The 27,736-nt window shown below is 26.1% G+C and overlaps 2 protein-coding genes and 1 long non-coding RNA gene across 6 annotated transcripts; 1 reads left to right on the top strand and 2 right to left on the bottom strand.

Annotated features, from left to right (window-relative positions):
- Positions 1–134: 134 nt before the first annotated feature.
- On the bottom strand, positions 135–10,845 carry LOC107162902 (uncharacterized). 3 transcript variants are annotated; one of them, XM_015510047.2, is made up of 21 exons: positions 10,626–10,845; positions 10,270–10,553; positions 9,933–10,192; positions 9,642–9,707; positions 9,438–9,554; positions 9,231–9,365; positions 7,896–7,971; positions 7,668–7,832; positions 6,748–7,616; positions 6,581–6,691; positions 6,355–6,489; positions 5,608–5,732; positions 5,168–5,405; positions 4,935–5,106; positions 4,604–4,733; positions 4,369–4,535; positions 3,040–4,301; positions 2,014–2,410; positions 1,448–1,512; positions 1,237–1,341; positions 135–1,169 (listed from the first exon to the last, which is right to left on the bottom strand). In XM_015510047.2, the coding sequence occupies exons 2-21, from the start codon at positions 10,499–10,501 to the stop codon at positions 570–572; spliced, it is 5,427 nt and encodes a 1,808-aa protein (XP_015365533.2). In that variant the 5' UTR covers positions 10,502–10,553; positions 10,626–10,845; the 3' UTR covers positions 135–569. The 3 variants fall into 3 exon arrangements, with proteins under 3 accessions (XP_015365533.2, XP_015365562.2, XP_015365569.2); XM_015510076.2 differs by lacking the exon at positions 9,642–9,707; XM_015510083.2 differs by lacking the exons at positions 9,438–9,554; positions 9,642–9,707 and having other exon boundaries at positions 10,626–10,843.
- A 1,314-nt stretch (positions 10,846–12,159) lies between these two features.
- On the bottom strand, positions 12,160–24,417 carry LOC107162529 (putative peptidoglycan muropeptide transporter SLC46). 2 transcript variants are annotated; one of them, XM_089221666.1, is made up of 7 exons: positions 23,893–24,417; positions 17,561–17,918; positions 16,376–16,477; positions 16,147–16,284; positions 15,997–16,080; positions 14,488–14,644; positions 12,160–12,669 (listed from the first exon to the last, which is right to left on the bottom strand). In XM_089221666.1, the coding sequence occupies exons 1-7, from the start codon at positions 24,415–24,417 to the stop codon at positions 12,534–12,536; spliced, it is 1,500 nt and encodes a 499-aa protein (XP_089077792.1). In that variant the 3' UTR covers positions 12,160–12,533. The 2 variants fall into 2 exon arrangements, with proteins under 2 accessions (XP_089077792.1, XP_015364976.1); XM_015509490.2 differs by lacking the exons at positions 12,160–12,669; positions 14,488–14,644 and adding an exon at positions 15,641–15,779.
- LOC149058912 (uncharacterized) lies at positions 15,626–24,581 on the top strand. Its single transcript, XR_016190619.1, has 2 exons — positions 15,626–15,739; positions 23,873–24,581. It is a non-coding gene; the product is annotated as an uncharacterized LOC149058912 (long non-coding RNA).
- The last annotated feature ends 3,155 nt before the right edge of the window (positions 24,582–27,736 follow it).

Genomic DNA, 27,736 nt, shown 5'->3' with positions numbered 1-27,736 from the left:
GAATAATTTTGATAACAACAAATTATTTCTAACATAGATCTTACATAGATTTGTTAACTTTTAATTATTACCACATACCAATTTCTATAATTTATTAGTGTTCAAATAGATACAAGTAACTCATTAAAAAAATGTATGAGACATTTTTACATTTATATTACTTAAAAAGTTGTTACAATTTGATTAATATTAAAAGGACAGGGTAGTAGCCACTAGCCATAAGTAGTAGGTGCATTATATCAGTATAGCACTGCTTTCAATTGAAAGAAATTCAGTAAATTTGTTTTTTAATAGAAGATATTTAGATATATTATATAAACATAATGTTAAGCCGTCTTTAATGTTCATAGTTATAAAATACAAATTGTATATTAATTCCACAAATAAAACATTTAAAAAATGATAAATGTTTAATAACATAGTTATTTATAAATAAAATGAGATGTAATTTCAATTATAAATGTAAAAAAGTATTTTAAATGTATATAAAAATAATATGTAAAAAAATATACATACAAGTGGTTTATATATTATAATATATAAAATTAATGAACTAAGGAATACTTTTCTTAGATAAATTTTAAATAAAAATTAGTTTTGGTATTTATGATAGTATCGCAAACTAATTTTTTCATCAAATTTTGAACAATATCATTTTGTATTTCCAATTCATCCATTTGAAAATCAGTCCATTTACTATTTTCTTCATACATTTGTTTCACTACAAATTTATTTACTTTTTCTTCACACTCGTCTATGTCAATAATCTGGTTCATTTTTTTTATTACAACATCACTTAATTCTTTAGGATTTTTTGGTTTAGCCCTAAAATGCTTCAATTTTTTTATAGATCTCTTCCATAAAGGTAAATATGTTTCGTCAATAAATAAGTCTAGAGCAATTTCTTTACAGTAATCAAAAATCAATGTTTTATAATCAACATGTAAAGTTGAATCTGATTCTACAATATAATCATTAGATAATGCACTTTGAGAACCATTGAAAATTTGATTAGAAGCTGTCAAAACTAAATTGTGAACTTCATCAGATGTATAAGGTATGTCAATAAGAGCTTTGGTTTTAGTGGGACTCTTATAAGGGGGAGGTGGCTTATTAGGTATTTCTCTAAGAAAAAATTGTACTTCTTCCGACATTCGAAGACGTTCAATCTGAAAAACACAAAAGACCAATAAATTATAAGATATAATTTATTCTGAGAAAACCATTCCTACTTACTTCTTCTTCAATAAGCTTTTGTTCTTGTTTTAATTTTTCTGCTTCTTTTTGGGTATGATCGAGCATAACATCATTATTTTCATCTTGGAAAGTCGGAGATTTTTTCTAAAACAGTTTTAATTAGAAATTATATATATGAACAAATCCAATTAGTTAATTAAATATTATCAATTTATAAGAACACATAATATATTAAAACCATAATTATTACCTGCTCTAAATACTTTTGATAAAACATTTCAAATGAATTTTCATCATCAACATCAATTTTGGGTTCTAGAGTAAAATCAATACAAGTTTATACAATACATACATATGTTACATTATTTACAAATTTTAAGCAATTTACGATTAATAATAAATTGACATTGCACAATAAATAAATAAAAAGTATCTAAGAAGTATTTATAAAAAATATAAAAACAAAACCACAAATTGAATTCTAGTTTATTATTTAGACAATAAAATGATAAATATGTCACTTACAAAATATACAATTTAAGATCTTAAATTTGGTAAGAGATTTTATTTAAAATAAAAAATGTAAAAAAAAATCAAACCAAAATACATCAAATTGATCCATTTCATAAACAATATGAATAATTGTAAGTAATGGATGTTTTTATGCATACTTGAAATAAATGTAAATATTTATTATTATGAAGCAAATTAACAGCATGCAGTAAAATAAGCATTAATAAAATAAACAAACAAGCAAATATTTTAGAGCAGTCTAATAACAACATAAAATAACAAACAAAAATATCATTCACTTACGAAAAACTAAACATTTCGATAATTTCAATTTTTTTCTTTTAGTAGAAGACCACTTTAAATATACTGTTAATTTTTCCATTTCTATTTCATTCAATATAGGTAAATACATTTGAAGAATTTCGGAAAAAATAGGTTGTAAATGCTGCTTAAAAAGTACATCTGAAATAATTGTTGATTGCTCTGAGAGAATAATCCTGTTTTGATTTTCTTCTTCGCGTTTTAAGATAAACAACAATGGAGTTTCTTCTGTTAAATTTTTAAGATAATTTTTCTCTGGATGAAATAATGATTTATTCATGTTACATTTAAATGATTTTTTAGCATCTTTTAGAAGACAGTTAAAAATGTTAGTGGTAATAACATGAACTTGGTCATCAGTAAAATTCTCATTTTGAACCTAAAATATAATACATAAGAGGTATGTTTAAGTTATTAGTAATAAAAATAACCTATTACTAGAGCAGGGATTTGTATGCATTTGCATATTTATTCTGGTTGATCGCATGATGACATACCGATTTAAAAAATGAAACTTTGTTAGTGCATATTTTTGCATATTTCGTCATTTTTCTATTTTAAGGGCTTATTTTACAATTTTAATTGCATAGGTATTTCATCTTTTCGTGCATATTTCAATGTTTTTTTTGAAAACTTTCTAAATTTATACTATTTTCAATTATAATATAACAAAAAAAAATTATATTTTTATAGTTTCGATTGATTCGATTAATATCAAAATATCAAAATATCAAAATACAGGTAAGTACATTTATTTTAGGAGAAATTTTTGATATAAATTGATTCCTTTTTTAATATATAGATTAAAGCTATCTGAATATAGTGAAAGTGAAAAAAATAAAGAAAAGTGTTTTTAGTATTATTCGATATTTTTTTGTATAATATATTGTATTAATTAATTAAATGTTCCAAAAATAATTTTTTTTATGCATATTTGATTGATTTTTAATGCATATAAATCCACGCTCTACAGTTATTACTATGGTATAGTTTTATAATTTTACTTACAAAATCACTATGATAATCTGAATACTGTTCAATAAATGTTTTATCCTCAAATATTATTTCTCCTTCACTTCTTTCTTCTTCATGAGAAGTTTCACTACTTTGTTCACTATAATTTGATTCTATAATATTATCATTTCTATTAAGTTCATATGACCCAGGAAATTCTGAAGTACATTCATCTGATGTAAAATCTGGGCTATAAGTATCATCCAATCTAGTTTTATAATTAGGTTCTTCAAATTGACTGATACTGTTTTTCTGCATTTTGCATACATCAGTATCATTTTCATTTAAATTAACAATGAAATGTCTTTGAAGAGCACTACTATCAGATGAAGTTGTATTGGAGCAACTAATATTATCATCAATAATCAGTGATTTTGACTTTTTATCATCTATTTCAAAATATAATTCTTGGTTATTGGAAATTTCTGACATAATTTTGTTTGGAATAGAATACTCGCATAATGAAATATCTAAATTTATACTATTGTAAATTGTTTCATTTACTTCACATGAATGAGTTTCTTCCTTTAAATTTACTTTAAGATCATTTGGTGTATGAACGTCTAAAGCCTTCTGTGGTAGGGATATAAAGAGATTGCTTTCTTGAGTATCATTATCATGAGCATTTTTTAGAGCATTTACTTCTTCTGCAGTGCGCTTTTCATGTAGTTGAATATCTTCACAAATTGGGATTGTCCCTAAAGATTGAAATGATTGTTCTATACAATTATAACTATCAATATTTACTGAATCAACATTATTTGTAAGCATATCGTGATTGTCCTTTGATTTATAAACATTTATTTTTTTAAACTCATTTACTGGTTTGTCTAAGGATTTACTATGATTACATTCCTTATTGGTAGCAATTGGATAGAAATATTGCTTACCATCTATCCGTGTTATATTATCTGATTCATACATATGTTGACTGTGATCATTTTCATAATTAATTATATTTTGAAGAACAGAACAACTAGAATTTGTTGAAGGAGAGGAGTCATTTTTTGTTGAAGATTTTGATATAATCATATTTTTTTTCTTTATTTCGACCATCAAACTTTTTCTTGATTCTTCAATTTTCTTATCGTATAAATTAATCTGTTTCAAAAGATCTTGCTCTTTAGCTTTGAGATTCTCTAATTTAAGTTTTTTTTGTTCTTTTTTCAATCTAAAAGATTCTAACTTTCTAGCTTCAAGTTGTTCTTGTAAAGATATTATCCGTGTATCCAGATCACTCTGTTCTGAATTTGTACCTTGAAAATAAATGAATATACATAATTAAGTAGAACTTTATTTTGAAATTTCAACTATTTTATTTACTAATCGATGTTTCTGTTGGATATTTTCTCAGTTTAACAGGAACTGTAGATAAAATTGGAGACAATGATCTTTTATCCTTGGTTTTAATTGCATCAAACATTCCATTTTTATAAGAAAATTCAATTGGATTAGATGATTTTATAATTTCATTATTTGTATGGTTACATCTAAATATTTTATAACTAGTTAATAATCATATTATATAAACAGCTATTAAAGAAAACCCTACACTTACTCTGTTTTAGAAGTTTGTATAGATTTATCAATGACAATTTGTGATGAACATTTAACATCTGTTTGAACTTTGACATTTTGAACTTGATTGAAAATATTTGTTCCAATACTAATAGGAGAAGTTGCTTGGTCTATTAAACAGAAATCTAATGTTATTAAAAATTAAACATAAAATTTTAAAATGAATACAGTAATAAAATGATAAATAGATAATTAATTTAAAAATACAACTGACCTCAATAATAATATTTATCTTTTTATAGTTTATAATATAATAAAATGTGTAACAATAAATACATAAAATGAAAAATTTTGATAATAAATTAACTCACTTTGCGAAATGATTTTAGATTTATTTAATTCAAATAATGTTGGTGATGTATTATTTTTTGATTCAATTGTATTAATGTTATCATGTTCACTATCGTTAGTATCAAAACAGTCAGATTTATTAAATTCTTTAAAAACATGAGAATTAAGTGACTGACAACCATGTTCATCTTTCTAAAATCAAATGTTTCTTATTAATCTCAAATATATCTAAAGTCTAATAAACAAATATTACCTTTAAAAATTGATCTAAGCTTTTTAATTTACGTATAACTTTTTTGGAAGATGATTGGTTTCTCAAATGTTGTAAATGTTCTTCAAGCATTATAAAGCGTTGCTTATATACTGAATCTATTACTCTACCAAGTCGTTTTACTTGAGACAATGAGTGTTCCAACTTTTTTACAGTACCTCGTTGTTTTTGTTTGAATAACTGAAATTGTTTTTCATGACCAAGTCTGTTTTTTAAATTCCTATAAAACATACAAAATATTGATTGTTAAAATTAAATGTAGAATAAAACTTTTATTTTTATTCTTTATTTAAATATTTTCTATATTTTTACAAAATATAAATAATAAGCAATAAAAATAACATGAGAAAAGTATACACGAACACATGAATCACATAAAAATCAAGCCAAATGAACTTTAAAATATTATAAATAGTTCTTACTTCACTTGAAGGTCATACATAGTAATTTCCCATTTCAAACGATTAGTTAAAGATTTTTCCTTTAAACTAAGTATGGTACGGTGTTGGTTTGCCCTGAGTTCTTCATCCTTAATTAATTGTTCAAACTAAAAAAATATACATCAATATTAGTAATAGTAAATATATATTGTATATTCAGTGGTGGGCCCAAAACGCTCAATTTTGACACAGTCGCATCAAATTTTTAAAGAATTGGAGACAGTGGTGCTGAAGTCAATGATGAGGTCCAGCTACGGGCTATAGCACAAATTCTTTTAGTCAAATTTTATTTACATTGTATCTAATTCTATTACAGGTAAATAATGTATATTAGAGTAAATTGTGAAATGGCGGTGTAAACACTTAAATGTGGAATCGCGCTAATTAAAATTCTGAGTATCTCAGTATATGAGAAAATTAGATTAATAGGTTATTTTTTTTTTTTTGTGATCTTGAAATTAATATTTTAATTGAGTTTAAAGTATTTAATTTACTACCTACTAAAATATATTCAATTATTTAATGATAAATAAATATTTTAAATAAAATAATCAGAATTTGCATATTTTTCTATAACTTAATATAAAATCAAATATTGAATAAATAATTGTTTATTTAAGCTGATTTATTCATACATTTATATTTTTATTCATAACATTACAATTTGTAAATAGTAGTGAGTACCAATTCACACTAAGTATTAAATAAAAGTAAATATAATATTATTACCATTTGAATAGAAAAACCAGTTATTGTTTTATCTACACACATCATATTTGACGATAAAGCGTTTAGTTTGGAAAGTGGTGTTGGAATATCACTCTCAATAAAATTACATTGATCATTCAGTTCAACAGATTGTTTCTGAAATGTAAAATATCAATTAAAATGTTATAACTAAATAAAACTATCTGTTGAATTATTAAGAAGAAATATAAAAATATCACAGTATTACTTTAGATTTAATTGACATGTCGCAACTCATTCTTTCGATATCACATAAGGAGTCATTTAATTGGTCGAGTGTATCAAGTTCTGCTTGAAATTCATCATGGATTTCAGGAAACTAATAACATTAATATAATCTTAAAATTGAGCTTATTTAGTAACTTAATTACTCACATGATGCGATGATCCATTATTTGAACTATTTTCATCAAATTTTAAATTTATGCAACTGCTATGTAAATCATTTGATTTACAATAATCATTTTTTGTCAATAAATCAAAGTCATAATTAAGCTTAGTTAAAACTTGTTTAATATCTTTATTAGTTATTATATTCAATTTAGTAAATAGTTTGTCACTATCAATTATTTCTTCACAATTATTATTTTCAATAATTTCAATTGAAGATAACTTATTAGATTTTGGTTTAGTTGGTTTATCAATTAATGAAGGTTTAAAGCTATCTGAACAGTTTTTTGTTTCACCATGGTGAACATTTGATAAATTTACCTCTTCATCACAAATATTTACATCTGTTTTATTAAATTGAGTAGATTCAACATTATTGACTTTATTAGAAAACAAATTATTTGTTATTGTATATTCATTCATATTTAAGTCCCCTGCAGGGTCATAAAATTCCAAATTATTTTTTTCTGATTGTTTTAAATTTTGTTTACATTTTAATACTGAAATAAAACTCATTGGAGGTGGAGGAGATTTAGGAGCCGACAATGATAATATATTGTTAAGATTTTCAGTTTGGGTTGATTCTGATAAACAATTTTTAACTGGCGAACACTGAACAAACAATAATTCTTGAAGCTCTTCTAGATTGTCAATGCTTTTCATAATTTCTTCATGGGATCTAATAGGCAACTGCAAGCCTGTTTGTGATTTAGTACTATTATTTATAATATACGAAGGTTGTATACTCAAATTAATGTCGGGCATAGTCAATGTCTCTCTGTTCAAATAGGCACTATCACTTGGTTGTTTTTCATTATCATAGCACGATCCATTTGACAAGGTCACTAAAATTACTAATCATAATTATCTTTATATTTTTAATAATTATAAAACAATATACTTACCACCATTATTTTCATTATTATCTTTTTGAACGAAAGAAGTATCAGAATCAATTAGTTTAGGAATCGGAATATCAAATAAATTCTTTCCAAATAGTTTATAATCATCATTGAATTTCAGTTGAGAAAATAAATTTTCTGGTTTGGTAACATAACGTTTTTGAGATTCTAAACAACCAACATTAAAAGTTAAAAATATTAAGTATTTATATATACAATAATGAGACATACTTGGGTCTATTAATTTTGTTGTTGAAATTGTATTTGGTTCTGTTGATATTTTAGTAGATGAACATGTACTTATAATCTAAGGTTAAAAAATAATCATAATACATACTATAATTAAATAAAAATTAACAATGTTATTGTAATTATTGTTCTTTAATTTCTAACTAATACAGATGATACAAACTATTCGATTTTCAAATTGAACCAAACCAAATACCTAATAGTTTGGTTCAATAATCCAACTAGCAAAATAAAAAATAAATTTTAAATTTTAATAAATTTTAAATAAAATAATATCTAATTTTGACTTTTTTGGTTTGTTCCAAAAAAATTTGAGTTCAGTTTGGGTTTGATTCAAAGTGTATAGGTTTGAATCTGTTTGAGTTCGTTAATTTAAAAAAAGTTTGGTTCGGGTTTGGTTTAACTTTAAATATTATGGTTTGTAACATCTCTACTAATTAAAATTGAGCATATAAAAATTAAAATACTTTTTATTTTTGATAATTAATAATACCTATAACCACATTTTGACTATTAATAATGTTTTTTAAAAAACTAAATAGTAGATTTATTCAAAATGTAGATTCCATACCAAGCATAATATGAGGGAATATATTATATTGATATATTTTAGAGATGTTACGAACTGTTCGATTTTCGAACCGAACCAAACCAAACTCTGGGTGTTCGGTTTGGTTAGAAAACCGATTGGAAATTCCAAATAATCAAACCAAACCAAATATCTAATAGTTCCGTTCGATAATCGAACCAGAGAAATAAAAATAAAAGTCGACGGAGTAACGGCTAAAATTATAAATTATTATTAAATAATTAATATTAGTTGTTTAATGTTTGCTTTTTCATATCAGTTATCACCATGTTAATAATTAAAAATTAAAAATCTCATGCATATAATAATTAACTATTAAAGTATTTAAGTAAATAGTAGTAAAACCTTTATTCAATAATTCTGAGGTATTGTGGCTAAACGATAAATAAATAAATAAATAAATAAATATTAAATAAAATAATATCCAATTTAACTTTTAATGTTCGGTTCGAGTTCGATAAAATATTTGAAGAGTGCGGTTCGGTTTGGGTTCGATTAAAAGTGTATAGGTTTGGATCTGTTCGAGTTCGTTAATTTAAAGAAAAGTTCGGTTCGACCTTAAATATTATGGTTCGTAACATCTCTAGTATATTTATATTTATATAAAATATTATAAATAATTTAATGGCATGCAAGAAATAGAAGAAATAGGAAATATTTGGCACATAACATATGCTATCCATGTCTTACGATATTATGATTGAAAGAAATTAAATACAAATACTTACATTTTTTGCATCATTTGAACATTCATCTGTGATTTCAAAACCTTTAATTGACTTTTTTTGTACATTTTTTGGAGCTTCTAGTGGTTTTTTTAAACTTTTTATTTTAGGTGGAGGTGGTGACCAAGTTTGATCAACCTAAATAAAAATTTTATAAGAAATATATAAATTTTATAATGAATTAAAAATAATTTATGCTAAGTAATATACTTTAGATTCATTTGATTCAGTTGGTAAATTAATACTAATTTTTTGAAAATTTTTAAGAGCTTTTAGTGGTTTTTTAACACTTTTAACTTTAGATGGAGGTGAACATGTTTGATCAACCTAAAGATACAATTCATAAATATTATCATATAAAATATGTTAGTAATGAATGCCAAATAATTAATGTTGTCAATGTCGAGTACTAACATTAGTTTCATTTGATTCAATTGGTAAATTAATACCAATTTTACATTTGTCTTGAACACGAAGAGTCTAAAAATTTAAGTTAAATTTTGTCATTGGCTTAAAAAATATGAATTTTATAATGTTAAAACTTATAAAAATTTTACTCTTCTAAGAAGAAATGTAAACTTTATGTTTTTATTTGATTATAAATTTAATATTTAATCATGGTTATTTAGAGTATCTATTTAATAGATATTGACATAATATACAATCATTATCCATAATGCTTTCTTTATTTTTGAATATCATTACCTTTTGCTTATTAGAAGCTTTAGCTAGTTCTCTTGTAGTTTGTTTTAATTGATCTAATTTTTTTTTTCGTTCTTCCGCCAACTTTTTTTTCTCCAATAAATCTAGTTTACATTTTTGAGATCGTTCTTTTTTTTTTTTTTCAATGTATAATTTTGTCTCTATAGCTTTAGTATTTTTTTCAGGATCCTTTTGCTCTTCAACAAAATTATTTAATATTATTTTATCAACTTTGGTAGTTGGTTTATTTGTTGGAAGTATATCTGAATTAATATAAATATTTAAGAAAATTAATATACAAATTGGCAGTTAAAATATTATTGCATTAAATATCACTTACATTGTTTATTAAGCAGAACAGTTTCATTGATTGTTGGAATTGGTGGTCTTATAATTGCTTTATTTAAAATTTGAACTTTATCCTTAACTGTAGGAAAATTTGGTCTAAATTGTTGCTTACATGTATCACCTTCTATTATGGCTTCTGATGTATGAATCATATTTTTAGGTTCTTTTAGCTTATTTGGACTAATTTCTTGTATATTCAAACCAATATTTCTGTGAATAGACATTTTTCTACAAAACTGTAAATGGTTGAAGCTGTTTAAGATCACATTATGAAATCTAGTTAACAGGTGACATAGTAGTAAATAATTAAAAACAAACAAATACAAAATAAAATAATATTATACTCACCACAGTTTTGGTTTATAATATAATGTAAAGAAATAGTTTTTTTGAGTGTGATCAATTAAATAATTCATCATTGAATTTATGGCATATTTAGTTTATTAATTTTATTATACATAATAAATACACTATGATAAGGTAAATTAAAAACAAATCATAAAATATAATAAATATATTATAAGACAAATTTTAGATTTTTTTTCTATTTTCTGTTATAAAATATCATAAAAAAAAATAAAAAAACAAATGTATAATATAAATAATTATAATATGAATTCGATGAATGCTGTTATCAATTGTTATCAGTATTTATCATAGATAATATAATATACATGAATAGGACATCCCAGCATATACCACAGAACAATAAATTTATTTTGTCATGCCTATACCTATATTTATACATGGTATGCTGTGAGCGAAGTCGAGTCTACTCGTTACCATATTGGTTATATGCGGTTACAGATACTGGTTTATGATAAATAACATTTTTATCAATCTGATTTGTGCCAATTTTTGAATCAATACAATTATTAATTACATTTTAATTCATTATTTATTTATTTTTTAATATTATTTATTTAAAATACTCATAGAGATCAGTTAAGCGAGGAATGTATTGGTTTTACAATGATGTTTATTATTTTCTTTTTCTTTTTCTTTATCTTTTTTATTCGGTAAACACTTTTTTTCCTTTTACACTTACTCAAAAGTATCAAGTGTAACATCTTTTCTGAAAAGTAATGTTCTTGAGCTGGTACTTTAGAGGAGACATTTTTCGATTTTCGAAACGGTACTCAAAATAAAAGCGGTTAAAGGAGAAAAACGTACGATTTCACGATTTTTTAATATTAAATAATTACGGACGACGTTTTTTACCAGAAATATAGCTTCAAATGAAAATGACAAGAGATCTTTTTTGTTGTATTTTAGATTTTGTTCCTAACGGTTTAAAGTTCGGAAAAATTTAGCTAGTTTTGAACTATTTATAGACATTTTCATTTTGGGAGTTTTTTGTTATAATTCGGTTAAAAACATTCGTATTGAAATTTGGGTTGTTTACTTCAGCCTTACATGGTAAAATTTTCAAAACATTTGAGCGACTTTTTAAATCGAAGATAAACCGTCTCCGCTCAAAAATCGTTTTTCGTACCTATACAATAATGATATAATATTATTTGATTTAAATTTAATTCCATCCATTACAGTAACCCACTTGTAACATTACTGTAAAGCAGAGCGACATCCACGACTTACCCGCTTTTTTACATTTGACTCCCTAATGTACCAACTAAATCTAACTTGTTACCAAAAACCATTTGTTTATGTACAACTGTACAAGTGATACACATCATCGCACAGATACTATTTATGAAAACCTTGGGTCGGGTAATAAAAGACACGGATTGCCATTATTAGCTCAACGTCGAGTCGGGAACAATCCGATCATTACCGCGTTGTAAAATAATATACTAATACCTAATAATATCTGTTTTAAATAGTGTATTATTCAATGTATAATTACCATCAATAAAAGCAATTTATATTCAATATACAGTCCACTTTTATTTCTTTTAAATTTTGTTCAAATTATAAACTGAGCCAAAACACCACTATCAAGACTGAATGTTGAAACATGTTTGGGTACTGTTCCAAATAATTATGTTAGACACAAAAATATAAAAAGATACAAATTATTGTAAATCTACATCACTCCACAGTCCGCAGTTCACTCAGAATAAAAAAAAAAGTACGTACAAAATTACGCATGTACTATAGATTCATTAATCAATAATATAATGTATAATTGTAATTATATTAGTAGCTAAATAAATTATATTTAAATAATATGATAGAGCTTTATTATATATAAGTATATTAAATGATCAGTCGATAATATTGTGGTTAGTTTTGTTATGGTTTTACGATCGTACCATATTTAGAACTACCTAAAGTTTTTGACTTAAGTGTTGATCTTTTTTCATATGCTGCTACATCGTTTGACTCGTTTAAGTATTCATATTCATTTGTTCGCTTCATATACAGCCATCTAAAAAAAAAAACAAAAACAAAAACTCAGTAGACATAATGATATTTTAATCTACTAATGGACTTATTGAATATTATATATAAATATTCAATAGTATAAAGATTAAAAAAAGCAAGTAAGTGGATGTTGCTCTACAGTACATGCGGTAGGTTACTATAATGAATGGAATTAAATTTGAATCCAATGATATTATATCATTGTACACGAAAAACGATTCTAAGCGGAGACAGTTTATCTGTATAGGATATATAATAGATTATTAAAAATTTTCAAATCTTAGATTTAATAAGAAAATTTTTTATGAATTTCTAGCATAAAATATTTTACGAATTTTCGTGATTTTTACGTATGTTGTCAAAATTAAAATATGAAAAAATTTGTGACTATGTATTTCTTTTATTTTTCAACTGCTATTGTAAAAATATATTAGGAACTAGGAACCTTGTATTAAATTTTCAAATCTTAGATTTAAAAAGGAAAACTTTTATGAATTTTGGTCTAAGATAATTTGAACATTGCCGTAATTGTTACATATTTAGTCAAAATTTTAACTTTAAATGCTTATAAAAAAAAATCGTGTCTATGTATTTTTAATATTTTTCAACTACTATTGTTACAATGTGTTAGAAGCCTTGTAATAAGTTTCAAGCTTTTCTACCCAACAAATAAATTTTTATCGATATTTACAGAAAAAAAAAAACAAAAAAAGTTGAAAATTAAAAGCTCAAAACAAATCTAAATATTTTGAAAATTGTAATAAATATAGAAAATGCCTATATACACATTCAGTGAAAATTTCAAGTATCTGCGGTAATTTGTTTTAGAGTTACGCCAAAATAAGAAAATCGCTAAATGTGAAATCCAATGAAAATCCAATATTGTACAAATTTAAATTTCAAATGTAAAAATTTAATTTGAATTTCCAGTGGATATTTTTTTTTTGATAAAGATTGAAAAACTTGTAAGGAATCTTGTATTAAATTTTCAAATCTTAGATTTAAAAAGAACATTTTTTCTGAATTTCTAGCTTAAAATAATTTGTAAATTTTTGTCATTTTTACGTATTTTGTCAAAATTCCAACTTTGAATGCTTATAAAAAAAAAATGTGACTATGAATTTATTTTATTTTTCAACTGTTATTGTAACAATATGTTAAAAGTATTGTATTAAATTTTCAAGCTTTTCTACTCAACAAATAAATTTTTATCGATATTTATTTAAAAAAAATTAATAATGATCGAAAATTGCAAATACCTATGAATAGTTCAACTTAGGTACTTACATAAACATTTGGTGAAAATTTCATGTAGCTATTAAAAACCCCCCCTCCCCTCCCCACCGCCACCCAAAGTACCAAATAGATTCACTTTCTGATAGAACGAGGTACTGAAGTCAAAAATCCAATCAATTTTACTGCCCCAAAACGTAATGACACAAAAAAAAAAAAAAAAAAACACACATTATGGTAAAATCAATACATTCATCGCTCTGCTCAAAATCTAAAAGAAAATAAATTAAACATCATTGTAAAACCAATACATTACTCGCTCCGCTCAGAATCTAAAATCTGTTAACATTGAATAATAAAATCAGACAATGGTGGTAAAATTAAATTAACCATTTTTAGATTGATATGAATACCTATAACATGTTTACTACTTGTACGATTCGAAAAAATATGCCCCATAAATTTTGTGTTGTATGATCTATTAATTAAACAACAAATATGAAGTTATTTCAAAAATATATTTGGCAAACCATATATTTCAACACAACTTTTTAAATTTTAACTAATTTAGATAAATATTTATACTTACAAGCACAAAGCAATAGACGGTGCCATGAATATGAAAGTGATCATATAAAAAGCACCCGGTAGAATATTAATTGTAGTTTCATATAAGCCATTGTACATGAGTCCAAATACTAATGAAACCATGATTTCTGCTATGCCAAATATAGCTGCTATTTGGCCTTAAATAAAATAAATATAAAAATTGTTATAATTATAGATTTTTTTCTTTTATTGATTATTTACAATCTATACACAATTCTGCAGTATAGCAAATAAATGAGATAATGTATGGTTTTTTTTTACTTGAATTACATGACATGAGTCATTGACAATCCAATGATATAGAACTCAAAATTCAAAATTATACAAAATCTTAAAAACTTACATTTTCAATTTAAAAATTTAATAAATATTAAGATCAATTAATTTAGAAACGTTATTTAATTTTTAATAAAGTATCTATAAGGAATAAAATATGATACATGGGAAACTATGATTGATAAATGATAATTCTATTATAATCATATCATATGATTCATATGTTTGTTAAAAATCTTAGAATATTTTCCAAATATTTTATGAAGTTCCTATATGATCTTATTAATAAGATACATAATAAGGTTTTTTTAAAGTTTGATCAAATAAAAATTAAATAATTTCTTGTGATATAAATAATATTTCTAAAAAATCAATCCTATACTCTATTCCATTTAAGTTTGACCACTCAACCGACAAAAACCAGTCGCCGCCGCGCATCCCCTCCTAAAAACGTTACCGACTAGGCGCGCTGGTGTCGACCGTCGCGAAACACCACGGTGTATACGTAGTGAGTTGTATTGTCACAACGTTTTCACCACACTCCGCGTACGTGTTATTTGAATGGATGTGTTTCTCCAATCAATCTGTATACACGGCGACGGCCGCCGTCAACGAGAAGTACCGTCGGTCACCGACGAACGCCGACCAATCACAGACATCTGGCACTGTTTGTAGGGGGTCTGAACGTTCCGGCGGCTCAGTATGCATGCGCGAAAGTGGTCATTCTTAATTGGAATGGAGTATAGTATATGTATTTATAAGTTATAAGACCTGGTCGAAGTGGATTAGAAAGTTGAAAAGGGGATTAATTCTGTTAATTCCTATAACTACGTTTTGATAATCTTCCAATACAGCTGTCATCGTATCGTGCTGATATCTATCTGCTACATATCTGATATCTCAGTTATTAGTGATAAGTGATTACTTATACATTTAGTAGATCTGTAATATATTTAGTAAGTGACATTTTTGTCTTTTGACTTCCAGTTTCAAACACTAAAATTGTAAATATGTCAAATTATTTTTTCAACATCATAAAAGCAAACATTTAGTTTATCAAAATTTAAAAGGGATAGATAATCTTAAACAAAATAAGAGGGAAAGATGAAATATGTCTATAGGTACTTGAATAAAATATACCATCCCCGACCCCCTCATTATTTCCCCTATTTCAATCACCGAACATAAATAATTTTAAGTCATTAGGTCTTACTGAGTTCAGTGTTTGGTACTAGTTTTGTCATCAGTGATTTGATAGCTATATTTTCTGCACCAACTAAAATGTTCACAAGAGGCCCTGTACACATGATTGAGTGTATTAAATAATGCAAAAATAATTCTATCAACGAGTTTCATTACTTACCTATATAGAAAAGGGATTCGCTGTAAGCGAAGATGTAGAACAATGCACTCAGTGTTTGGCTAATCGACGATAACATTCCTAATATTTCATCTGACATTTTCAATTGCTTACTAAGAACAAGTGAGGCGAATAGAATACCTTAAACAAAATAAATTTGTTAATATATCGTCCAAAATGATTTAACATATTAAATGTTAATATTTTTAAGATCTATAATTTTAAAACAAACCTATTATATTTATTACTAATTCATACGATGCAAATACACTGTATTTTACTTCGTTCCAATTGAATTGAACTCGTGTATATAAATAACATACCGTGTGATAACCTACACACGTATAAAAATAAGTAATTAATAAAATATACCATCATATACCTATAGTAAATAACTAAAATGTATTGTTGTTTGATGTTTTCAATGGTCTAATATGAAGTTAGTATAGGTACATTTTAGTAATGTATAAATATTATTAAAAAACATCTTAAATGATTTAATCGTCATATAGCTTATTTTGAGCCAACGAGGTAAATGGCTTTATAATATAATTTCGATAGCAGTAGGTACTATTAATTCGTTCACGTTTTTTTTTTGGAGTATCTGTATATTAACTTGATGTCACTTTGGCTTCTGTAGGTATATATACGCAAATAACACAGAATATTCCTGAAGGTTGATTTCCATACTTCAAAGTATACCATGGCTTAGTTTTTTGAAAAAAAAAAATTGAAAGATATGTTAACAATTAGTATCTGTTTTAAGTTGAATAATTACATTCAAAATCAATATTTTATCTCCAAGATTTATCACACTCACGTATCGATTTTGATGAATTTTATCGAAATTTGAACTTAAAATGCATATAAAAAATAATCATGACGCCAATGTATTATCTATGAACTGCTATTTAAACAAATAATGATGAATCTTGGATTAATATTTCAAGCCTTTTTACAAAGTGAAAAAGTTTTTATGGACAATAATTTAAAAAATTTTTCTAAATTACTCATGGCAATAAATAGCTGAAAATATTATGTATGGAAGATGTAAATATAAATATTTGGTAAATATTTCGAGAGTTTATGCCTTTATGGTTATTATAAAAAATATAGTTTTAGAGTTACACCAAAAATAAAATTGATTTTTCAAAAATTGGTTTTGCGTAAAAATTTTCATTTTTGCTTCATTTTAAATTTTGACCTTCTGAAAGTACCAACTAGATTCATTTTTTAATCTGAAAAGATGCTGATGTCGAAAATCGGAGAATTTCAACTTCCCCTGATGTTGATGATAGTCAGAAAAAACGCATCATCGTAAAATCAATACACTTATAGGTACACTCAGATGCTCAGAATCTGATATTATTATTATTTATTCAAACATGTTGTGTTGTCCAGTCTCAATTATACTAACCAGCATTTATACCAGCACTTGCCATGAATACAATTAGTAAAATTATAATTCTAATCCTTTGTTTGTTCGGACGTTTTTTAAAAGTAGTTTTGAATGACTGGGTTATGTGTTTGAAGTCTAAAAAATCTGATATGGTCGTCCGATATGATTTGTTTTTATTCACTTCCGTAACTGGCGTGACATCTTTGACAAACAATAATCCATACAACAGACCTATTATAATCAACGTAGATGATATACCATATGCTCCGTAGAATCCTAACTTATTATATATTATGCCGGACATTGACGTTCCGACAGCCATAGACACAGCCATAACAGCATTCAATGCCCCAATTTTAAATGTTCGTTGTCCCATCTAAAAGAAATGAAAATAAAATCATTTTTATAGTTCTAAATTATAAGTAGCTCTCTTATCTTTTCTAGGCACTCTCCATCGACTAAGATTATATATTTGTAAGTGACAGTGATTTATAAGTTAGGTATAAGTTATAATAAATAAAAATGTAGGTATAGGTATGTGTACAAATTTTAATTTTATTGTAACATACATTTTTTGTCTTTAAGTTACAATATATTATTGTCATCCTTTAATAAATTGGCAATCTTTTTCAATTTTGAAATAAAATTGAGAAACCGTCTTGCTGAATACTTATATTAAACTAATTATTGGTATCATTGAAGGAAACAATTTTTATGACTATTATTCAATAAATATTTGGGGTAACTAAGAAAATATATTTCTGGGGCTTATCATGTATTCCATTCTAATCGATTATCGATAGGATTATTTATTGAGAAGTTAAGAAAGATAAGCACCGATTATAAATTTTGCAGCACCGTTGATTACGCTCATGAATAATTATTTATCTATAATGGTTAAATCTTTAATAGTATCGTACCTATAAGGTAATATGTGTGGCTACAACACGAATGCACAATTTTTCTTTTTTTGACCTGACTAATTATACCACGATTGCGCAAAAAATTTGTAACACGATTGCGCCCCGATCCTTTTTTACCTGTTAAAATCACAACACCATTGCGTAATAAATGATATGTGTATATATTAAATAATATAGTACCATATATAATATATACCATAGTATATGCTATGTACAATAATTTATGTAGAACATAAAATAATTAATCAATTAAATTAAAAATAAATAATTAATTCCCAATTTTCCTTATATATTATAAGTTATATTAAAGTCAATACACAATATTATTTGTTTTTCAATATTATACTATACATTATATCAAATTAAACGAGTAACTTTTTTCTGCATTGGTTGTTATTTGTATTTTAGATTCTGAGCGGAGCGATGAATGTATTGATTTTACCATGATGTGTGTTTTTATTTTATTTTTTTGTGTCTGTCATCACGTTTTGGGGCAGTAAAAATGCTTCAATTTTTGACTTCAGTACCTCGTTCGATCAGAAAGTGAATCTAGTTGGTACTTTGGGGGGTCAAAAGTAAAATTCTTAATACTTTTCTAAATAATCGAGAAAAACAAACTAAAAATTAAGGGAAAAACGGGAAATTTTACGCACACTCATTTTTCAACAAAATCGATTTTGGTTTTTGAAGTTACTTTAAAACGAACGACCGTAGATACATAAAATTTTCACCGAATGTTTATATAAGTATATTATATCCACCATGCAATTTTCAAAAAATGTTGACTTAAGTTGAACTATTCATAAGTATTTGCAATTTTTCGATCATTATTAGATTTTTTAAATTAATATCGATAAAAATGCATTAATTGGGTAGAAAAGTTTGAAAATTTAATACAAGGCTCTTAACATATTGTTACAATAGCAGTTGAAAAATAAAATAAATTCATAGTCACAATTTTTTTTTATAAGCATTTAAAGTTTGAATTTTGACAAAATACGTAAAAATCACGAAAATTCACAATTTATTTTAAGCTAGAAATTCATAAAAAATTTTCTTTTTAAATCTAAGATTTAAAAATTTAATACAAGATTCCTTACAAGTTTTTCAATCTTTATCACAAATAAAAATTCCACCGGAAATTCAAATTAAACTTTTAAGAGCATTTGAAATTTATATTTTTACAACATTGGATTTTCACTTTTAGCGATTTCCTTATTTTGGCGTAACTCTAAAACAAATGACCGCAGATACTTGAAATTTTCACTGAATGTTTATATATGCATTTCATATATTTGATAAAATTTTCAAAATATTTAGATTTGTTTTGAGCTGTTTACTGACATTTCAATTTTTCAACTTTTTTAGTTTTTTTTCTATAAATATCGATAAAAATTAATTTGTTCTGTAAAAAAGCTTGACAATTTAATACAAGGCTTCTAACACATTGTAACAATAGCAGTTAAAAAATATTAAAAATTCGTAGGTACGATTTTTTTTTATAAGCATTTAAAGTTCAAATTTTGACTAAATACGTAAAAATGACAGCAATGTTCAAATTATTTTAGATAGAAACTCATAAAAGTTTTTCTTTTTAATTCTAAGATTTGAAAATTTAATACAAGGCTCATAATATATTTTTACAATAGCAGTTGAAAAATAAAAGAAATATATAGTCACAATTTTTTTATAAGCATTTAAAGTTCAAATTTTGACTAAATACGTAAAAATTACGGCAATGTTCAAATTATTTTATGCTAAAAATTCATAATAAATTTTCCTTTTATATCTAAGAATTTTAAATTTTATATAAAGCTCCTAATATATTTTTAAATAGCAGGTGAAATATAAAAGAAATATATTTGCACAATTTTTTTTTACAAGCATTCAAAGTTTGAATTTTAACAGCATATGTAAAAATCACGAAAATCACGAAAATTCGCGAATTATTTTAAACTAGAAATTATTAAAAAAATTTCTTATTAAATCTAAGATTTGAAAATTTTTAATAATCTAAAATATATCCTAGACAGATAAACCGTCTTCGCTCAGTATCGTTTTTCGTATACAATGATATAATATCATTGGATTCAAATTTAATTCCATCCATTACAGTAACCCACTTGTAACCTACTGTACAGCAGAGCGACATCCACGACTTACCCGCCTTTTTATAATTTTAACTGATTTTCCACCAACTTTATGGGCAGATAAACCATCCGAAGAAGCTAGAACAACTAATGGTCCAGAATCTTTTCATATGCACTATAATTCGTAGTTTTATACCTCGCATCAGTCGCATCCATCTACTTTCCAAGTAATAAACATATTATTAGGTATTCAAACTGATACCTATTTAAAAATAAATAGTATTAAACGTAATAAAAATTACGAAAAGAGCAAGAAAACAATATTAAATTTATAATGAATACTTGGGAAAAATTTAAAAACAACAAAATATCATGAATGACTATTTTCAATCAATGGGACCACGTTTTTGTGCTAGTCATTAAATGTAATTTTTAAAATCTTAATATTATTATTACATTTATAACGGATTATTTTTATATGAACAAAAAAAATATCGACTATTGACTATGTCTGTATATACATTAAACATACGTCATGTAATTTAGGAAAAAACAATTTTTAACCAAGCTAACGATGATAATTTGTTGACAGTCCTAAGCCTGCAATAATTGGGAAGGAAAATTGTGAATTAATTATTTATTTTTAATTTAATTGATTAATTATTTTATGTTCTACATTTCTACATAAATTATTATACATAGCATTTACTATAGTATATATTATATATGGTACTATATTATTTAATATATACACTTATCATTTGGTATGTAATGGTGTTGTAATTTTAGCAGGTAAAAAAGGATCGGGGTGCAATCGTGGTGTAATTAGTCGGGTCAAAAAAAGAAAAATTGCGCAATCGTGTAACACCGAATATGTGTATCTATATAATCTATATTTATTTTTTTTTACGTATTCATCAAAAACTCTTATCGAAACTTTTGTAATATCACTTTCTTTATTACATTTATTAATCACGCCTATTGTGAAATAAATTAAAAATTATTCAAATATTCATATCTTTAGTAATTAAGAACAATCGAAACTGAATTTTTTATCATTATGACGTAATTGTTGAATCAAGTTTTATCTTAAATCAATTTGAACTAACAATTAACATTGTTAAAGTTGAAATTAAAATCGTTTAACTACATAGTATATTAAGGAATTACATATTTGAAAATGTGTAAGCATATTATATATTAGTTAGGCTCGCCCCCATCCCCTTTAGGATTTTTGATACTTTCCTACTATATGATATTATACTGTATAACAGCGGTCCTCAAACTTGTTTGTTCGTAGAACCCATATGTTGCAAAAAAAAACTTAACGAGACCCAAACATTTTAAATCCTCATAAAATTTACATAATTCATAAAAATCTAATATCATTTTCGACCAAAAAATATATATTTTAGATTCTGAGCTGAGCGAGGAATGTATTGATTTTATCATAATGTTTTTTTCGTTGTGTCTGTCATCACGTTTTGGGGCAGTAAAAGTGTTTTGATTTTCTACTTCAGTACCTCGTTCGATCAGAAAGTGAAACTAGTTGTACTTTGGGGGATCAAAAACGAAAAATTCCCAATATTTTTCTAAATAATTAGGATAAACAAACTAAAAATTAAGGAAAAAACGGGAATTTTTATATACAATCAATTATCGACAAAATCGATTTTGGTTTTTGATGTAACTTTAAAACAAATGACCATTGACACTTGAAGTTTTCACCGTATGTTCTATTCACCATACATTTTTCAAAACATTTCGACTATTTATAGACATACCTATGCAATTTTTGATCATTATTAGTTTTTTTTTAAAATTAATATCGATACAAATTTATTTGTTGGGTAGAAAAGCTTGAAAATTATGTACAAGGCTCCTAACATATTGTTACAATAGCAGTTGAAAAATAAAATAAATACATAGTCACGATTGCAATTGCAGCTGCATCATCAGGAATTGCTGCTACGCTTTTACATGGAGGAAAAACTGCTCATTCTGATTTCAAGTTACCACTCAATTTGAACACAATCAAGACCTCAACGTGCAATATTAATAAACAATCAAATTTGGCGAAAGTTCTGAAAAAATGCAAGCTCATAGTTTGGGACGAAAGTCCAATGATGTCTCATAAGAAAGGATTTGAAGCTTTAAACAACTGTCTGAAGGATCTGAAAAATTCGAAGTTATTGATGGGAGGAGTCACGGTATGCTGGCTGGAGATCTTCGACAAACTCTACCAGTCGTACCTTGGTTCTCTTGAGAACTCAAGCTAATGAAATTGCAGCCTGCATCAAGTCTTTATATTTGTGGCCTCTAATAAAAAATGTTATTTTGACTATAAATATGCTAGTACATTTAAAAGGAGATAGGACTACTAACCAGTTTTCAGAGTTAGTATATCCACGACTCACGAGTTTAGTTATTTCGGCACCAACAGAAATTAAAGCTAATGTAGTTTATAGATAAATATTATATTAACTATAAAAATCAGCTTAATAAACAATTAATATAATATGACATATTTTTTAAATAATCTTATTTAACTAGACAATATTTAATCTTACCATATAACAACAATTAATAAACCCAGCAACGACGGGTAATTCAGCTAGTATATATATATATATATATATATATATTATATATACGATAGAAATATATTATATTTTAATATGTATTTCGTCACAATTTAAACTTCCACTGACTGTTAAAAAACTGTGTTAATTAATTTTTTAGATTTTTTGGTGGTAGTATTAGCCATTTATGGGAATTTTCAAATATCATTAACAACAACTTACAAGCTAATATTATTTGAAAATTCCATATGCCTGAAAATACCTAGTTCAACACTAGTTAAAATATTTTGAAAATGTTATGGTGTTAAATTAAATATAGACATTCGGTGTAAATTTTATGTGTGGTTCATTTTTTTTAGAGTTACACCAAAAACCAAAACTAATTTTGTAAAAATTAATTTTGCGTAAAATTCTCAGTTTTTCTTAATTTTTCATTTGTTTTTCTAGACGCTTTTGAAAACTATTGTAAATTTTTTACTTTTGACCCCTTAAGTACCAATTAGATTCACTCTTTTATCAGAAAAGAGGCCGTTGAAGCATTTCAACTGTCCCAAAAGGTAATGACAGATAAATAATAATTATAAAATAAAACGCATTATTGTAAAATTAATACCTACATTCATTGGTCTGCTCAGAATTTCATAAAAACATTTTAATTGTGGCAATAGGTATTGATAACTTTAATTATACATTTTTAGGATTTCTTGTGCAATAAAAAATGTCAAATTCTTTTAGGAGTATGAAGATGTACTAACCGAAGTGGCGTCGCCGATGTAACTGTAGGCGGTCATGGTCATCAAGGTTTGGCCACCAGTCAAGGCCAATGGTATCGTCTCAGCGACGCCGGCCACTTCCATGGGCAGCTGATAGAAGTAGTAGACGCATAGCAGTTGTCCCGCGTTTCGGGCCAGTTCACCATACAGCGGTATCAACATGCACGGAACGCGCTTCCGCGTCCGGTCGCTCCAAGCGCCTACCAACAGCATGAGCACGCACGGCAGCACGTTCTGTGCACACGTCTGCCACATCATCATGCCGGTGACCAGCTTTTGGACGGTCACTTCGTCTACCGGATAGCCACCCGTGGTCTTCGTCACTAGCGCCTCGCACGTCTCGTCGGGCAGCTGGAGGTTCACGCGGCATGCCTTCTGCAAGTTCAGGTTGGAGACGGTGAGCGTGACCATCGTGAACGCTGTCATGTAGCACGCGACCACCGGTTCGACGGTGACACCACTACAGAACCGCCGCCACACTGACTCCGTGGCCGGCTGGTAGCTCATGTTGACAGATTGACCGGCACTACGTCTACCGGATTGGACGGCGTGTAAGATGTGTAATCTATCTATATATATTATATATATATTATATAATGTAATAATAATAATAATAATAATAATAATAATAATAATCTATTACATTTACATATTATTATAAAGAGGTAACATTTTCTTGTATTTTCTTGTATTACAGGGTTATCTCAATAACTATCACTAATCACTATTGAACCGCTTCTAAACATTCTTTCACTTAAAGAAAGCTATACCATCTTTGAGTAACATACTTATTTTATTTAAGTACATATTATTATTGTGTATTGAAATGTCTTTTATTTTCAAGATAACTTTGGAAACTATTGGCTAGTTTTACATGTGATTTTTTTTATTTATTATGTAGATAATTTCTTGATCATGAACCATATTATATTATATGAGAACGGTTGTATATCATATCTCACACTTCCGATGGCCAGGTTTGCGGAGTTTGATTTATAATTTTGTTATTAATATAAAACATTGCGGCTATGATGCTATATAGATATATTTCGATTTTAGTGTACACTAGATAATTGACAATTCTTTGGTGGTAGATTGGATATAGCACATAGTAGTTAGTATAACTTACTGTCGTAGGCATAAAGTCAAATCAAGTATTTTACTAAGTTCCAAGGCAAATGGTCAAAAAATTAAATTTTTATGCAATTTCACTATCTACATAAACATTTAACTAAACGCCTATTTCAAGTCAGACAAATAATAAAAATGTTAAATTTTCCAGAAAATTCCATTAAATAATAACTTGTTATAATAAGTAATGACTTGAATTTAACGAAGAAATTTTGTAACTATAATATCATTTTTTATAATTTTTATACTCGTAGCAATGGACACGAAATTAAAAATATTTCATATATCTATGTATTTTAAATAATCATAAATAAAACAATTTTTTTATAGAAAATAGAAAATTTACCTAATTAAATTTTTTAAATAGGTAATAGGTACAATATGTTTTATTTTTATTATTTGTTCTGACTTGAAATAAGTATCTAAACTTAATGTCAACACTAAATGTCTAGATGGATAGTAAAATTGCATGAAAGTTCAATTCTTTGACTATTTGAATGCCTGATTTGACCATACGCCTACGATAGATATTATCTATGGTATAAATCGAAAATGCTTCAATCTACTCTCAGAATTTTCGTAATTTCTCTAAGAAAAATTTGAATTTTTCACAAAATTCGTCAAGTTTTTAAGTATATAAGCTACAAACATACATGCAACTCTCATATTTGTTTTAAGATATGATTTCTTATTCGAGGTATAAGGAAATGTGCTTTTACTTCATTTTTCCGAGTAACTATAATGGCAACCATTTATATACAAAAATTATACTAATATATATCTGTAAAATATAAACAATGATAACCATTAAAAAAAACTGCCAAATCGGTTCAGCTGTTTTTAAGTGATTACCAACTAACAACATTTAAATTTAATAAAAGTTTCAGTATCAGAAAAGTTTAGAAAATAATTTAAGCTACGTTAAAAATATAGCATATTATGTTTTTTATTTATTTATTTATATATATTTAACGCCAATCGGCAGTTAACAATAATACATATTATGTAGTAAATAACATTTAAATAAAAAATTAACAGTAGGTAATAAAGCATTAAGAAATCTATAACAAAAACAAGAGCCTACAATGTATAAATGATAAAAGTAGCCTCAGAATGCAACCAAAACAACTAGGGCACATTTAGTTTAGTAACTTTGAGCATTCTGTGTAAAAGGATGATTGTAACCATAGGTAGTTAGAGTGATGGGGAACATAAAACTGGTCTAGGTTTCGTATTCCACAGGCAGGAACTTTGAATGGAATTTCAGCAAGTAAATTGGGAGCGTCTAAGGTACCATTTAGAAAGGAAGTTAAAAATTTCACATCCACATCGGTTATATTGCTATGTTATATTCAATCCGCAGACTCATTTCTCATCTCAGTAGAATCAGCTCACAAATCGAGGTAATTAGAAGACTTAATGTTCCCGCAAAATGAGGTAAGTACACTAAGACAGAAATACACCCATTCAGAATCCAAGTCTGAGATTTAATTTAAAATACACAACGATGAACGATTGTAACTTGTTACTTATTAGACATACTTAATTAATGGACCTGTGACAATCTGTAACCTATCACATAACATTTAGGTTAAGTATATACTGTATAACACCTATTAAGTTAGGTTGACTTAATATTATAAGTTAAAAGTTACCTTATTTCAATCGACTATTGCTCCATTTAGATGGCATTAGGTTTTTGACAGTGACGGTAATTTGACAATCAAACGTTTCATAAAATTTTTAACATGAAAAACATTGTGATATATGGATATGTAATTTTTTTTTTGGTTAAAAAAATTCTTAAAACGTAAACAAATTTAATCGTTAAAATGTAAAATAAACAGTTGGCGAGTGACCTGGACACAGTTGTAAAGCCAACTAGATAACAGTACACTATATCGTTTATAATATAGTTTATTAGTCTAAATAAAATGTATGACTGTATATAATATATGTTTAGAATGCTATGTAGGTATATGGTGTATACATGGTGTGCTGTGGTATTTTATTGTTTTCCTTTATCAGTTATTTTAATGATTAACTATCAATAAAAAAACCAATGCTCATCACGTACAATCTGCGAACCATAGGATACTCCTCCCTCCCCATTCATCCATTCTATACATCTAACGTTTCGCATCTTCTTTTCTTCTTACTTACTTAATTTTAATGCTATAAATGAGTATCGTTCATTTTATTTATTTAATAGTTTAACAACAGAAAGGAAATATTATATATGTTTTGAAAAACGCATTCCAAAGATAAGTTTGATATACTTTATAATAAATAACTGAGATATATATATATTTAAATAATAAATAATCAAGTCAACATAAAAAATTCACGTATAATATTATAATGTAAATAAATGTCGGTTATTTTTCCACACAATATCATTATTAATATTTCGTATCTAGGTATTTTTACATTCTTCCTATTATAGTCTGTTTTAAAAGGCATTCTTTGTTGTGAAGTAAATAATGGGATACGACTTTATTAATCAGGTGTGTTATATCATTGTTTACAAACTTCTCTGTTTACTACGGTAAAATATAATATTTTTATATTTAATCATATCATTGTGTATGATTCAATGATTGTATGAAATGTTGAGTTAGCAGTTAGGTTATTAGTGTTATTACATAAGTAATAAATGTGAAGTATGTATGTATCACTGATTATTGTAATTAAT

This window comes from Diuraphis noxia, unplaced genomic scaffold (assembly GCF_037042655.1).
Source record: "Diuraphis noxia isolate RWA-SAM2 unplaced genomic scaffold, SU_Dnox_SAM2 contig0002, whole genome shotgun sequence".
Lineage (NCBI taxonomy): Eukaryota > Metazoa > Arthropoda > Insecta > Hemiptera > Aphididae > Diuraphis > Diuraphis noxia.
The sequence above is the reverse complement of the archived record's forward strand: the minus strand, read 5'-3'. Positions and strand labels throughout refer to the sequence as shown.